General features: G+C 50.0%; 1 protein-coding gene and 1 pseudogene across 4 annotated transcripts in view; one reads left to right on the top strand and one right to left on the bottom strand.

Annotated features, from left to right (window-relative positions):
• The window catches only part of TTLL8 (tubulin tyrosine ligase like 8), a 46318-nt gene that overhangs the window by 386 nt on the left and 30382 nt on the right, over positions 1 to 15550 (top strand). For 2 of the 4 annotated variants that reach the window (XR_012121681.1, XM_073214071.1), the window contains exons 2-7: positions 5098 to 5189; positions 10385 to 10523; positions 11266 to 11339; positions 13053 to 13181; positions 14326 to 14440; positions 15256 to 15432. Coding sequence is in view for 1 of the 4 variants with exons in the window: in XM_073214071.1 (XP_073070172.1) it covers positions 5098 to 5189; positions 10385 to 10523; positions 11266 to 11339; positions 13053 to 13181; positions 14326 to 14440; positions 15256 to 15432 (726 nt within the window). In the remaining 3 variants the exon portion in view is untranslated. The other 2 variants (XR_012121683.1, XR_012121682.1) reach the window with 2 other exon arrangements.
• LOC108401697 (C->U-editing enzyme APOBEC-1 pseudogene) lies at positions 8481 to 10243 on the bottom strand (annotated as a pseudogene).

Below are 15550 nucleotides of genomic sequence, written 5' to 3'. Positions count from 1 at the left end.
CTGTGCGCGCTTCTTTGTGAGACAGGCCTTCATTTTCGTGGGGAACTCCTAGGAGCAAAATTGCCGAATCTAGGGCAGGCCGTATTGAGTCTTACAAGACACCACCAAATGGGGTTTGGCCCGAGGATGGGTCCCAGTTGCCCCACATCCAAGGCTGCAGTTGGCATTGTCGCTGTCACTTTGCGCACTAGGTGGGTGTATATGAGTACCTCTGTGTGGCTTCCCGGGTGACCGGGCGCCTTCCCAGGTGCCTACTGGCCATCTGGGGCTCCTGTGGAGAGCCTGGTCCAGATCCTTCGGCCTTTAGTAGATTGGGTTGTGGGTCTTTTCTTACTGACTTGTAGGAATTCTTTGTGTATTCGGGACGCTGGGTGTCGGTCAGATCGGTGCACTGTGAATATCACTGGCGGTCTGTGGTTGGCCCTTTTGGTCACTTACTGATTCCTTTTGATAATCCAAACCTCTTAATTTTAATGAAGTCTAATTGTCAATCTTTTCTTTTACAGTTAGTGCTTTTTGAAGCTTTTTTGGGAAATCTTTGCCTACTCCATTGTCCAGAAGATAGTATCCTTTTTTTCTTTTAGAAACTTTACAAGGTCACTTTTCACATTTTAGATCCACAGTTCATAGGGACTGAGTGTCGTGAGGTAGGGGATCAGTGGGTAAATGTTCATTCTCTCCTCATATAAATACCTAATTGACTCCGCCTCTGCCTTGCAGTGTCACTTTTGTGGAAAAAGAGGGATAGACCTATTTTGGGGTTCTCCATTCTGTTCTATTAATCTATCTGTCCATCCTTACTTCATACTACCCTGTTTGAGTTCCAGTAGCTTTATAAGTTTTAATATTTCATATGTCTTCTGACTTTGTTCTTCAAGATTTATTTAGGTTTTCTTGAACTTTTGCATTTCCATATAAATTTTAGAATCAAACTGTTAATTTAACTCCTCTCCCCAACATACAAATCCTGCTGAGATTTTAATGTTGATTCCATTGTATTTGATAGCTATTTGGAAGAGAATTAACATTTTAACAATTGAGTCTTCCAATCTGTGACAATTTAGTTCTTTAATTCTTGTCAGCTGTTTGTAGTGTTCAGTGTACATGTATGCATATGTCTTTTGTTAGATTTACTCCCCGATATTTGATGTTTTTTAATGTTGGCAATGACATTTTTTAGTTTTTTCCTAATTACTTCTAGTGTATAGAAATATAATTGATTTTAAAATACTGACTTGAAACTTGGTGGCCTTGTTAAATATACCTACTTATTCTAATAGCTAGTAGATTAATTTACATTAGTTACATATACAAGCATCCTTTACAAATCTTTTCAATCATTTCTTGCATTGGCTAGTACTTTCAGTATAATAACAATGTTGAATAGAAGTGGTATAATGGATATCTCCCCTCTCCCCACAGGGGGAAAGTACTCAGTATTTCACCATGAAGTATGATATTGCTGTAAGCATTAAAGGAAGTTCCTTTTATTCCTGATTTACTGAGAGTTCTAAAGTGAGTAGTTATTATGTGTATAGCATGTTTTCTTCTGCATCTATTGAGGAAATAATATATATTTTTCATTTAGTCTGTTAATGTGGATTATGTTGATGGATTGTCAAATATCAAACCACCTTTATATTCCTGGAATAAACCCCATGTAGTCATGCTGTATTGTTCTAACGTAAATCCCCAGACTTCATTTACAAATATTTAAGATCTTTGCATCTACTTTCATGAACAAAATTGGCCTGTATTATTCCTTTCTTGTAATTTTCTTGTGACATTTTGGTATTAAATTGATGGCTTCCTAAAAAGAGTTGTAAAGAGTTTTGTATTTCCCTATTCAGTGAAAGGGTTGACAAAAGGTATTTTTCTCCCCTTAAATGTTTGGTGAGGTTGACCTGTGATGCCTTCTAATTTGGCGTTTTCATTGTGGGAGACATTTTTTATTATGGAGTTAATTTTTTTTAACAGAAATAAACGTATACAGATTTTCTGTTTATTTTTTTGTCAGTTTTGGTAAGCTGTATTTCTGGGGAAAATGTTCATTTCACATGAACTGTTAAATTATCAGCATGTGGATGTTTGTAATATCTTATTATCATTTTAACATCTCTACAATCAGCAATGAAGTCCCCCTTTTCATTCTTGATACTGGTAATTTGTGTTATCTCTTTTTTCCTCATCTAGAGGTTTATCAATTTTTAAAATTCAAAGATCCAACTTTTGGTTTTGTTGATTTTCTCCATGATACATTTGTTTTTTATTTAGTTGAATTCTTATTTTTATTATTTCTTGTCTTCTACTTTCTTTGTCTTCTACTGTTCCCTTTCTAGCCTTGTGGAATGGTAGATTATATTATCCCATTTTTTTCATAGTTAAATGCATTTTTACTTATTTATTTTCTTTTTTTATTAAGGTATTATTGATATGCACTTATGAAGGTTTCACATGAAAAAACAATGTGGTTACTACATTCATCCATATTATCGTGTCCCCCCCAATACCCCATTGCAGTCACTGCCCATCAGTCCAGCAAGATGCCACAGAGTCACTGTTTGCCCTCTCTGTGCTGCACTGTCTTCCCCATGATCCTCCCACACCATGTGTGCCAATCATAATGCCCCTCAACCCCCTTCTCCCTCTCTCCCCACCCACCCTCCCACATCCCTTCCCTTGGGTAACCGCTAGCCCCTTCTTGGAGTCTGTGAGTCTGTTGTTGTTTTGTTTCTTCACTTTTGCTTCTCTGTTACACTCCACAAATGAGGGAAATCATTTGGCACTTGTCTTTCTCCGCCTGGCTTATTTCACTGAGCATAATACCCTCTAGCTCCATCCATGTTGTTGCAAATGGTAGGATTTGTTTTCTTCTTATGGCTGAATAATATTCCATTGTGTATATGTACCACATCTTCTTTATCCATTCATCTACTGATGGACACTTAGGTTGCTTCCATTTCTTGGCTATTGTAAATAGTGCAGCAATAAACATAGGGGTGCATCTGTCTTTTTGAGAAGTTGTTTTCTTTGGGTAAATTGCTAGGAGTGGAATTCCTGGGTCAAATGGTATTTCTATTTTTAGTTTTTTCAGGAACCTCCATACTGCTTTCCACAATGGTTGAACTAATTTACATTCCCACCAGCAGTGTAGGAGGGTTCCCCTTTCTCCGCACCCTCACAAGCATTTGTTGTTGTTTGTCTTTTGGATGCCGGCCATCCGTACTGGTGTGAGGTGATATCTCATTGTGGTTTCAATTTGCATTTCTCTGATGATTAGCGATGTGGAGCATCTTTTCATGGTCTGTTGGCCATCTGAATTTCTTCTTTGGAGAAGTGTCTGTTCAGATCCTCTGCCCATTTTTTAATCAGATTATTTGTTTTTTTGGGTGTTGAGGTGTATGAGCTCTTTATGTATTTTGGATGTTAACCCGTATCTGATAAGTCATTTACAAATATATTCTCCAATACTGTAGGATGCCTACAAAGTTCTACTGATGGTGTCCTTTGCTGTACAGAAGCTTTTTAGTTGATATAGTTCCACTTGTTCATTTTTGCTTTTGTTTCCCTTGCCTGGGGAGACATGCTCATGAAGAAGTTTCGCATGTTTATTTTCAAGAGGGTTTTGCCTATGTTTTCTTCTAAGAGTTTTAATAGTTTCATGATTTATATTCAGGTCTTTGATCCATTTTGAGTTTACTTTTGAGTATGGGGTTAGACAGTGATCCAGTTTCATTCTCTTGCATGTAGCTGTCCAGTTTGCCAACACCAGCTGTTGAAGCGGCTGTCATTTCCCCATTGTATGTCCATGGCTCCTTATCGTATATTATTTGAGCATATATGCTTGGGTTTATATCTGGGCTTCTATTCTGTTCCACTGGTCTGTGGGTCTGTTCTTGTGCCAGTACCAAATTGTCTTGATTACTGTGGCTTTGTAGTAGAGCTTGAAGTTGGGGAGCGAGATTCCCCCAGCTTTATTCTTCCTTCTCAGGATTGCTTTGGCTATTTGTGGCCTTTTGTGGCCATGGCTTTTCTATTCTGGAGATAAGTTGCACAAAACTGAGAGTTTGGTAGCATTGCCCGTGAAGCCATTAGCCCTGGGGTTTTCTTTATGGGAAGGTTTTAAATTCAGATTTAGTTTCTTTATTAGGTAGAGAATTATGTGTATTTTCTATTTCTTCCTGTGTCTGTTTTGGTGATTTGTATTTCTCCAGGAATTTGTCCATTTCATCTAAATTTCTAATGTATTGCCATGAAGTTCTTAACACCTCTTAGTGTTTGAATATGTAAAAAGTTTTTCTTCCCTATTCTTACATTTTTACACCTGTTACCTCTTGATTGGCTGGACTCACCGATCGCTCCTTGATTCCATCAGTCTTAAGCCTCTTGCGCCTTCGACACGCAGGCGGGTCCAGGCGGCGTTGGGAGGCCAGTGCTCTGGACAGGATGTGTCCTGGCCTGGGCTTCCACGGTTAAGGTGTGGGGAGAGGGAAGGCGCCACAGTCGGGGAGGAGGGCGGCTGAGGAGGAGCTAGCCAGCTGGGGGTATGGTGCTCCTGAGGCCAGGGCCCAGGAGAGTGACACGGGAGAGGCCTGTGCCCATGTGACCCCAGCGTGTGCTGTGGTGGGGGGAGCCTGGAAGATGGGGCATGGGGGGAGTGTGGAGGGCTGCAGGGTGCAGGGAGGATTTTGTTTTGGGTTCTCAAGCTGGGTGCTGTAGCACTCAGGGGGTGCTGATGGAGTCTGGTGGCCAGGCTCAGACAAAGGAGCCCCCTCTCAGAATGGGGGCTGGTCTGGATGGCCCTGGCCCAGGCAGAGTGACAAGGTCCTCAGGGGCCACACAGTGGGCGAGGAGCCTAGTGAGGAGGAGGCCCCGTGGCCAGAGCAGGGGCGTGGGCAGGTGTGCAGGGGGTGAGGCCGGGGGCGGTGGCCCGGGGAGGGGCTGAAGGGTGGTGGGAGGAGGGCCTGGGGGCCAAGGTCCAGGAGAGGTTGGGCAGGAGGAGGTGACAGGTGGTTGTGGGTGCTGGGGCCTGGGGCCTCGGCGTCCCCAGTGTCGCTTGCCCTTTCCTTTGCCTTGATGTCTGTTTCTCTTTTGCAGAATTAAAACTAGGAATTTCCCAAGACTTGACTTCTTCCCCCAAATTGGACAGATACAAAATAGCAAGACAATTAACAGAAAAGGCGATCCAGGTGGGTGCTCTCGGGGCTTGGTGGGGAGGGGCACTTTTTAAAGTCACAAATTTATTTTAGGATTTGGAGAGAGTCGGTTGCTCTGTCACACTCTTTGTCGAGGTTCCTAGCCCCCTCCGTCAGCCCGGGTTTCTGCCTGGACCCCACCTCCTGGCCCCCACCCCTGGCTCCCATGTGAAAGCTTGTGTTTGAGTCACTTTATTTCAGCTGCATTTTGAAACAGGTAATACTTTCAAACTCTGAAAAGTGCGGCCACATGAAGGGTGAACTCTCTCCCGCAGGCACGCGGTGAGCGCCTGTCCCAGCGTGTGAGGATGACTGGGGCATGCACCCTGGAAGAGGTCTCTGGGTCAGGGTCAGATGCTTCATGACTCAGAACCCAGGGCGGCCTGCCGAGGGCAGATGCTGCCCGAGTCCTGGTGGCGCAGTGGGCATCCCACCACCTTCTCCAGGGAGGGAGCCTTGCCTTCCACCAGAATGTGAGATTTTGGGCCTGGGAGAGAGATGGCAGGTGCTAGTATTCCTTAAATGGAAACAGATGAGAACAGGAGGAGGCTTTTCTGTCTTTATTGCCTAGAGGGCAGTGACCGTGTGGGAGCCCTGAGAAGCACAGCACGCACTATCCATGAAAACGTCTCAATGTGTTAACTTTCTTTGGAAGCAAAGCCCGCGCACACACACAAAGTGCTCCAGTCATACCTGTGCAGCTCATGGCAGGGGGGCTGGTGCACCTGCAGAGGGGCGCAGAGCCCCCAGAGCACATGCAGGCAATGCTTGTGTCACCAGGGAAGCTGCTTTCTGCAGCTTCCTGCAGGCTATTCCCCTCCCAGCCCCCAAATACTGGCCACCAGTGTGCTCCTTATGCCCCCGTCCCTGTCCTTTCTGGGGTTTCATGTACCCGGGCCATACCAGCTTGGTAATTTGCTTTTACTCAAAACGAGTAACATGTAAGGTTGCAAACACACCTCTGACAATTGCTCCGGTTGCGTTTCATGAGCTGCAGTTCAAAGTCCTTTATAATCCATATGATTACTTTTCATCGGTCATGGGTTACTCAAGAGCATAGTTCTTAAGGTCGATACTGGTGGGTTTTTCCCTATTTTGCTGTTGATTTCTACCTTGATTGCGCTGTGGTTGAGACTGTAACCTGCATAAAGTTATCTCCTGGGAACGTGCTCAGACTGGCTTGCACCTAGAATTCTGTTAACACGTGTGAAAGTTGCTGCAGAGACCATTCTTGTTGCCAGGGTGGACCTTGCTGTTTGTGTTGCTCAAATCCGGTCTTACTGCACTCTCGGGTCTGTGCGCTCTTCCACGTGATGTCCTGTTGTGACTGTGGGTTTGTCCACTCCGTGATTCAGTCAGTTTCTGTGTCATGTAACAGACAGCACTCTCAACAGGCACATGCAAATGTATCTTTGTGGTGCACCAAACCTTTCTTTTAAAGTATGGAATCTTTTTCTTTATTTTGGTGATGTTTATTTGTCCCAAAGGCTATTTTGTCTCACATTTAGATCCTTTTATGTCTTACTATCTGTAGGTTTGTCCTTTTGATTTTTCTCTTGCAAACAACATAATATTAGATGAAAAAAAATAAAACCCAGTCTGGCACTCTCCACCTTTTAACTGGAGCCCTGACTGTGTATCTGTGGCTAAAGTCCAGGTGCGCACCCATGTCCCCACATGCCCTTCTATTTGTTCAGCTCTCCCTCCGTCCTTGCCTCCCTGTGGACTGATTACTTTTTTTGTGTGTGTGACATAATAAATGTTTATTATTATCTGAAGCCACAAAGAATTGGGGTAATTTGTGATGGAGCAGTTAATAACACAATCTACAATACCACTATTTATGAACATTTCTAGATTATTATTTTTATCTCTTTTCTTCTCCAGCTCTATTGAGACATAACTGACACATAACATTGTGTGTAAGTTTAAGGTGTAAACTTAATGATATGATATATATATATGTATTGCAAAATGAATACCACAAAAGGTGAGTTAACACATTCATCACCTCACATAGATGCTTTCTTTTTGGTAGTAAGAATATTAAGATCTACTATCTTAGCAAATTTCAAGTATGCAGTGCAGTACTGTTAACATCCCCAGAACTTATTCATCTTACTATTGAAAACTGTACCCTTTGACGACCTTCATCCTTGCCCTTGGTGATCTCTAATCTGCTGTTTCTGTGACTTCTTTTTGGATTCCATACATCAGCAAGATCATATAGTATTTGTCTTTCTCTGACTTATCTCAAATAGCATGATGCCCTCAAGTTTCATCCATGATGTCGCAAACAGCAGGATTTTATTCTTTTTTGTGGCTGTGTAATATTCCACTGTGCGTTTTATCTGTGCCATATCTTTATCCATTCACCTGTTGATGGACACAAGTTGCTTTCATGTCTCGGCTGTCGTGAATGACGCTGCGATAAGCATGGGACTGAAGACTCCTCTTTGAGTTCAGGGATTTCATTTCCTCCAGATAATGTGTCCTGCAGCAAAACTGCTGAATCACATGGCAGTTCTACTTCTATTTTTTTGAGGAACTTCCATACTGCTTTCCATAGTGACTGTGCCAATTTCCATTCCCACCAACAGGATATAAAGATTGCCTTTTCCTCACATCCTCACCAACACTTGTTCTCTCTTGTCTTTCTGATGATAGGAATTCTGAAAAGTATGCGGTGATATTTCATTGTGATTTTGATTTGCATTTCCCTGATGACTAGTGATGTTGAGCAACTTTTCATGTAACTGTTGGCCATTTGAATATCACCTTTGGAAAAATGTCTGTTCAGGTCCTTTGGCCATTTTTAAATCAGATTATTTGGTTTTTTGCTATTGAGTTGTAGAAGTTCATTATATATTTTGGATACTTGTCCCTTATCAGATATGTGGTACACAAATATTTTCTCCCTTTCCGTAGGTTGCCATTTCATTTTTTTGACTGTTTCTTTTACTATACAGAAGTTTTTAAATTTGATGTAGTCCCACAGGTTCACTTTTGCTTTTGTTGCTTGTGTTTTTGGTATTCTATTTGTAAAATCATTGACAAGGCTAATGTCAAGGAGATTTCTTCTAGGATTTTTATGGCTTCAGGTCTTACATTTAAGCCTTTAATCCATTTTGAATTAATTTCTGTGAGTGATATAAGTTAGGGGTCCTGTTTCATTCTTTTGCAGGTAAATACCAGCTTTTCCAGCACCATTTATTGAAGAGAATATTCTTGTTCCCATTGAGTATTTTTGGCTTCCTTGCCAAATATTAGTTGATCATATGTGCATGGGTCTATGTCTGGGCTCTCAATTCTGTTGCAATAGTGTTTGTGTCTGTTAAAGCCAGTACCATACTGTTTTGATTACTGTAGCTTTGTAATACAGTTTGAAATCAGGAAGTGTGATGCCTCCAGCTTTGTTCTTTCTCAGGATTGCTCTTCATGGTCTTTTGTGGTTCCATTTGAAATTCAGGGTTGATTTTTCTATTTATGTAAAAAAATGCCATTGGAATCTTGATAGGAATTGCATTGAATCTACAGATGACTCTGGAGAGTAGGAACATTTTAATAACATTAATTCTTCCAATTCATGAACATGGGGTATCGTTTTATTTATTTGCATCTTCAATATCTTTAATCAGTGTGTTATAGTTTTCAGTGTACAGATCTTTCACCTCCTTGGTTAAATTTATTCCTACCTATTTTATTGTTTTTAATGCTACTGTAATTGGAATTATTTTTTTCTTCTTCAGCTAATCATTGTTAGTATATAGAAACACAAGCTGAAAATTTCTAAATTCTAATAGCACTCACTCTTTAGTGGGTCATCATCGCCTATTCTTGAAACAGCATGTACAAAGAATCATTCTATCCATCTCCGCATCACAGGAAGTTGTATCAACCCTGCAGCTAAAAGGATATTGGGTGAAATCATTTGGTAATGGCAGTGTTGAAGATTAAGTCTCAACAATGTAAGATGATTCTGACATCTTCTTGAAATCTTTAAACACGGGGGGAGACTTAGAGTCATGCAGTGGAGTTCCAGTGCATATAGCTTCATCCACAGAGGGGGGTATCTGGGCCAGGGAGCTTCTTTCCCAGGGGGGTAGTTGACCAAATTCCTCCAGCAGTAATCATACTCTGAGGGTCTCGTAATCTGCCCAGCCACACCACTGTTAATGAGGCCCCTGAGTCCTTGCTGGTTTTGTTGATCCATGTGCTGAAAAAGCTGAGCTACATAGATAACCAAAGTCACACTCGGGTGTCAACTCAAAACTTCTCGGATGGACTTGGCACATTCCCAGCAGGGACTCCAGGACAAGGCAGATGATGGAGCAGCTGATGGGTGGGCAAAAATGTCTTTCTGAGGTAGATTTTTCTCCAGCGTTGGCTGGGCTGGGGTCTCACCTGGCAGCTTGCCTGGGCAGTGACGCACCTCAGGCTCCTTCAGCTTGTCTGCAGAATCAGCTTCCCCATGGCTCTAGACTCCTGGCACCCGGCTTCCTCAAAGCCAGCAGTGGGGAGAGGGAGTCTCTGCTGCTTCGAAACTCCAGCTTTGATGAAGCCCTGAACCCACTTTTAAGGGGTGCATCTAATTAGGTCAGGATCATCTCTCTTTTTTAATTATTCAAAGTCAGCTAATTAGGGATACCAGTGTGCTTGGGCCACGGCCCTCCTGCCTGGCTTCCGTGTGCACTCCTGCGAGCTCAAGAGGCCCTGTGTTCTCTGCTGGCCCTGCAGCCCTCAGTCTCCCCAGGTGGACGTGTCCCGGCTTTGTCCCCCCTGCGGCTCCAACGTGACTGCTACTCTCCTGCCCCCATCCCTTGAGGGGGAGGCCTAGGCACAGCCCCAGCTGCTATCTCCCTGCTCTGTGCAGGCACCTGAGGTCACCCTCCAGCCTCCCCCACTGGCCCTTCCTTGGCGGTGAGATGGCTTCTCCCTCCCCCTGCCCGCAAGGCCCTGCCATCCCCTCCCAGACCCAGACTTGCCCTGAGCTAGGATTGCCCAGCCCCCCAGGAACACCACCGTTGCCTCCCAGCCTGCGTCCCCATGCCCCGGGGTGTTCTTGGGTGTTTATCCTGGAGCTGGACACAGGTGCGGTCCACCCCACCCTGCTTTGATGCCTCCTCTTACAGAGAAATGAGCAACTTGTGTTTCAATTCTTTAATTAAAATATGCTCTTGCAATTTGAGGAGAAGAAGATTTTCTCCATCTATGGGCACTACCCAGTGATCCGGGCAGCTCTGCGAAGAAAGGGCTGGGTGGAGAAGAAGTCCCACTTCCTGCCCGGGCTCCCCGCGGGTGTCCAGGATGGGAGCCCAGCAGTGACTGGTAACGTATCAGCACCTTGCATTTCAGTGTCTCCGTGTGGGCGTGTATGTCCGCAGGACCCAGAGCGAGCCCACACTGCTGGGTGGGGTGCTGGCACCGCCCCACCTCCTGTGACCTGGGCCTTCCCCGAATGTGTCGGGGTCTGCCTTGGGGGCAGAGAACCCCACGGACCACACCACAGGCCACACTGCCGGCCTCCCCGCCCAGGCGCCCGCACACTCGGCAGGTGCTTCCAAGCCCCAGCGCGGCTCACTTCCTAGTGTCCCTGCCCCTGCCGGGCTCCTGCCATGTTTGGACAGTCCCCATAGTCCCAGCCCTGACCGTCCCTCCTCGGCCTCAGCAGTGCCGCCTGCCCCATGCCTCCCACCTGCGCACGGTGCCTGCACCCTCTTGGCTGGGGAGTCTGCACAGGCTGCCCCCATGCCACAGCCCCCGTGGGCCTGCGTCCCCATGCCCCTCCAGCACTCTCGCCCCTGGCTGTCCCCACCGCCCACACCCTGGGGGCCCTGTCCTGCGCGGCACCAGGTGGAGGTGCCATGTGGTGGGCGCCTGAACAGGTGGGCACAGCCGAGCCCTACTCTGCCCCACTCCATCGCAGGCCCACAGAGGGTGTGGGATGAGGGTGCTGAGAAGCCACCAAGCGGTGTCCTGGCCATCACGGCGGCTGCCCTGCAGCGGGTGTGGTTGTGGTCAGGTATTCAGGCCGTGGCACGCTGACGTCTCTCCTGTGTTGGGTTTGCAGAACACAAATGTGCTGAAGGCAGAGAAACCCAGGAGGTGGCTTTGGAGAGAATGTACAACATCCATGACATGAGGGTAGGTCCCCGCACGGTGGCCGGCCGAGCTGCAACCTCACTGCGAGTTCCCAGGCGGGGCCTGCCTCCGCCGAGCCCGGGGGTGGGCCACAGACCCAGAGTCGCACCTGGCTTCTCACTGGGGGTCAGGCAGCCCCAGTTATACCCCGCGGGACGTGGGGGCGCATGCCCGTGTGTGTCCCTGTGTCCCCATGTGTAAGGTGACGAGCTGTGTCTGTGACTCTGGAAATCCAGTGGCAAAGGGTGGGAACAGCCCTCAAAGGAGAGCAAGCCCCCCACTCAGTGAGGCTGTGGCCATGAGGACAGTGTCGTGCTGGGAACACGCCAGCCGTGGGCAGAGCACAGCCCCAAAGCCGAGCTCCTGTGACCTGGGTGGTAGCTGGGGTGACGGGTCAGCCTGCAAAGATGGACCTGCCGGAGAGGGTGCAGAGCCAGGGAGGCATTGCATGGGGGCTGTGGACCCGGGGTGGAGGGGCAGCACGGGAGGCAGGCGGCACTGCGGGCTCACTTGCGATTTTAGGGGAGTGAAGACATTGCCATGAGATCGGGAAGCACTCACTGGGACGTCTGACCACATCAGAATGGAGGGCGCCCGCTCCTCTGAAGAGTCCCCAGAGGCAAGAGATGAGGCAGTCGGGGAGATATTTGCAGTGTGTGTAATTTTAAAAGATAGTATATCCAGAATATGTAAAGGACTCAAATCAGAAACAACCAGTGAACAAAACTGGACAAGTAGAAAAACAGGCAGAGAGCTGAGCAGGCTCACCGGCACAGGCAGTCCCCGGAGCTGGTCCATTCCCGTGAAGGTTGGCTCGGCGCGGCCCCACGGGTGCGGGGGAGCCGGGAAGGGTCCAGGTCCCTGTGTCTGGCTGGGAGGCGGCTCTGCCTGGTGCTGTTTCTCACCCTGGTACCTGGGCGGCTGGGTCACCGCTCACTGGCAAATGACACAAATTTCGGAAAGCGACACCAGAGGCCATGGACAGCACTCTTGGAGTAGGGAAAACAACAAAGCCCCCGAGAGCAGCAGCCGGACGTTGTAGGCGGTGTCGCCAGTGGCTGCTGAGCTAGCAGGTGGGAGCCGCCCAGCCCTGCCCCGACTTGGGGTTGGACGGCTGCTCCTGTCACAGGGTGGTAGGTGTGTGCGCGCGGGCCAGCGGAGAGTGACCCCCGAGGGTCTTCACCAGACTCGGGGTCAGAATTTGGGGAACGTGTTTCTTCCCTGTACCTTTTTGGTTAGTATCTTTAACCAAACGTGCCATTTGTGAACACAGAAGTGTAGGCACCAAGGACATGCTCTCCTGGGCCTACATTCTGGGGACCTGGGTTTGCTGCTCTGAAGGAGTGGGGGATGGGGGAGGAAACCAAGTCCTGTGGTGGAAGGGGGGTCCTGCCAGGCCACCAAGTGTGCACCCACCCCTCGCCCGCCCCCCCACGGTGCATCCCTAAGCCCGACGTGGGTGGCCATGCAGCGGGCAGCGCAGGCCCCACTTGTGCCACGTCCGGAGGCCCTCCGTTGTGCCCCACAGCCGAGCGGGTGCCTCCTGAGAGCAGCCCTGTGTGGTCACAGTCGCAGCTGCGGTGACAAGATGAGGGGCACAGTCAAAATTTGCATATCGTGTGTCTTCTGGCATCTGATTTCCTTCAGTTTAAGCCCAACTGTCAAAGGGCATGAGCCTTGAGTGTTGGATGCTGATAAAGGCTATTTTCTTGCCAGTCCAGATTGGTAAAAAATGAAATGCCATACTTCCTCTGGACTTTCAAAAAGAGTGTCATCAACTATCGCAGCCTGAGCTGTGACCAGATGCTGAACCACTTCGGGAAGACATCCTCCTTCACCACCAAGGTGAGTGGGGAGCTCGGGGGAGGTCAGGGGGAGCAGCAGGCAGCGCCTCACCTCCTGAGACGCCAGCACCCCTGTGGCTCAGAGAGACACACTGGCCACTCCTCCAGAGGATGCGAGCCTCATGCTGGCCTGGTCAGGGGTCGCTGCCCAGCTGTCCGTGTCCAGAGTTGCTGATCACCTGCCCCCACAAAGCCCCCATGCCCCTCGTGCTGTTCCAGGGCTCAGACAGGGCAGCGGCCACAGCCTGACCCAGGCTCAGGGCCCCGAGGGGGCTCCGGCTCCGGAGGCGGGGTGGGCCACCTTCACCTGCACGATGACTTCTGGCTTCAGGAGCACTGGCACAGCTCTGCCACGCTCGGACTTCCTCCCTCACCTCCTTTCAGCCCTGTCCTGGAGGTGGCCATTCCCATCTGTCCCCAGGGCTGAGGTTCAGGGGTGGACTGGCCTGCATGCAGCCACGCTGGAGGTTAGGTAGAAGGGTTTCCCAGCAGCCAGGGGATCATTCCTTCAACAGGCAAGGATGACGTTGGGGGTCAGGGACCAGGTTCTTGGTTGCCCTGGGGCTCCCCGTGGGGGTCTGGTCCCCTGTGCATCCATGCCAGGCCTCAGCCACTGGTATCCTCAGCCACAGGATACCACTGGTGTCCTGCTGTGGGCAATACCTCTGGGCAGTCCAGTCAAGCCAGGCTCCCTGCAAAGACTCCCATGTAGAGCTGGACCCCCGGGGTGCAGAACTTCCCCCCAGGCCTCCTTAACAGCCGGTGCGTCGGCCATGGGTTCAGAGCAGGGTAGGCGTCCGGGCTGCAGACCTGAGAGCTTTTGCTCCCGCCTCTCTGGGGCCCTGAGCATGGCCCCATTTGAGGGCCTAGGAGGTGAACCACCCGGCCCTGTTGGATAGCCCACAACCCTCCCTTGGGCTGGACATGCCCCTCACTGCCCCGAGGACAAGCCCACGGCCCCGGCCTGCGCAACCCGCCAGCCAGGGGGGCAGAGGGGCTGGGAGGGGCTCGCTCTGGGAGGCACCCCCTGCCCCCCGGAGCCAATTGGAGCCAGAGCCACTGCGCCAGGCCCGCAGGTGTTCAGGCTCGTCCCAGGGAGGCTGGCGTTCGGCCTGCGGGGGCCTAACATGGTGCTGTCTCTGGAGATGGGGCTGTGCGTGAACATGCGGAGCCTGCCGAGGTACGTCCAGGCCAACCCTGACTCCTTCTTCCCTCGCTGTTACGGCCTCTACACTGAGAGCGAGAAGCAGGCATTCCTGGGTGAGTGGCAGGAGGCACAGGTCGGGGCCGCCCAGTGGGCCAGGACACTGGGCAGGACCTCGCTGTCGGCTCCCTGCTGAGGTGGCCTCAGGAGCCCTTGGGAGTGAGGCTGTAGCCTGGGACAGGAGGTGATGGTGGGGAGCATGGTTCCAACCAAGGCCTGGGGCTCAGCTCCACTTCCCATGGTGAAGGCTAGTCCAGAAACTTCCATGGGCAGCATCTGTGAGGCAGGAGGGGGCCTTGTAGGCTGGTGGGGCTTCTGGGAGAACACACGTCGGGGAGGCTGGCTTGAGGGTGGTGCTGGGAACCCAGTCTGGGCACCTGGCTCTGGGCAGGCACAAAGGGAGGGTTCTTGGGTCCATCTGCCAAGAGGCCAGGAGAGAGAAGGCAGAGGTCAGGGCAGGAGGGGAGGTGTCCCTTTAGGGGTGACCTGTTTCCTGAGCACCTGATCTGGGGCCATGGAGATGCAACACCTGCCCAGCACCCCTGCCCCATGCCTGACCCCACCATGGGCTCCCAGGAGCAGACAGCCACAGGCAGTTCAGGGCAGGGGTCACAGGGGCTGGGGGAAGTGCACTGGGGGAAGGACCATGAGCTGGGGCCTTGGGGAGGGGTTGCTGGGCAGACACCCAGATGGAAGCAGCCAGAGCTCAGGCGTTGGGTGAGCAGCCAGGGTGGAGCCCTTCGCAGGGCGTGGAAGGGCACAGCTGAGGTGGGAGGTGAGGGCTGGAGGCCTGCCGCCCAGGGCTATGAGGGTGGGAGGGGAGGGGCCTGGCTTCAGGATGCCTGGGCTGAGGATGCTGGTGCTGGTGGAGGCCCCCGGTCCCCAGCACGGGCAGAGGGGGCGAGGCTTGATGAAATTTCAGACGACTTCCGGCGCACGATGGCCTCCAGCATCCTCAAGTGGGTGGTCAGCCAGCAGAGCCGCAGCAGGAACAGACCCAAGGGCAGGAGGGCGCAGACCAGTGACAGGGAAGCCAACAGCACGAAAGGTCTGTGCAGCCTGCCGGGCTCCCCACACTGGGGGCAGCAAGGGAGGGCAGGGGGACTGCGTCTGGGATGGGCCCCACCCGTGTCTTCCCACGGAGAGGATGGCAGAGAAGGGCACCT

This window comes from Manis javanica, chromosome 10 (assembly GCF_040802235.1).
Source record: "Manis javanica isolate MJ-LG chromosome 10, MJ_LKY, whole genome shotgun sequence".
Classification (NCBI taxonomy): Eukaryota; Metazoa; Chordata; class Mammalia; order Pholidota; family Manidae; genus Manis; species Manis javanica.
Note: the sequence above shows the minus strand (reverse complement) of the source record. Positions and strands in the feature narration are given on the sequence as shown.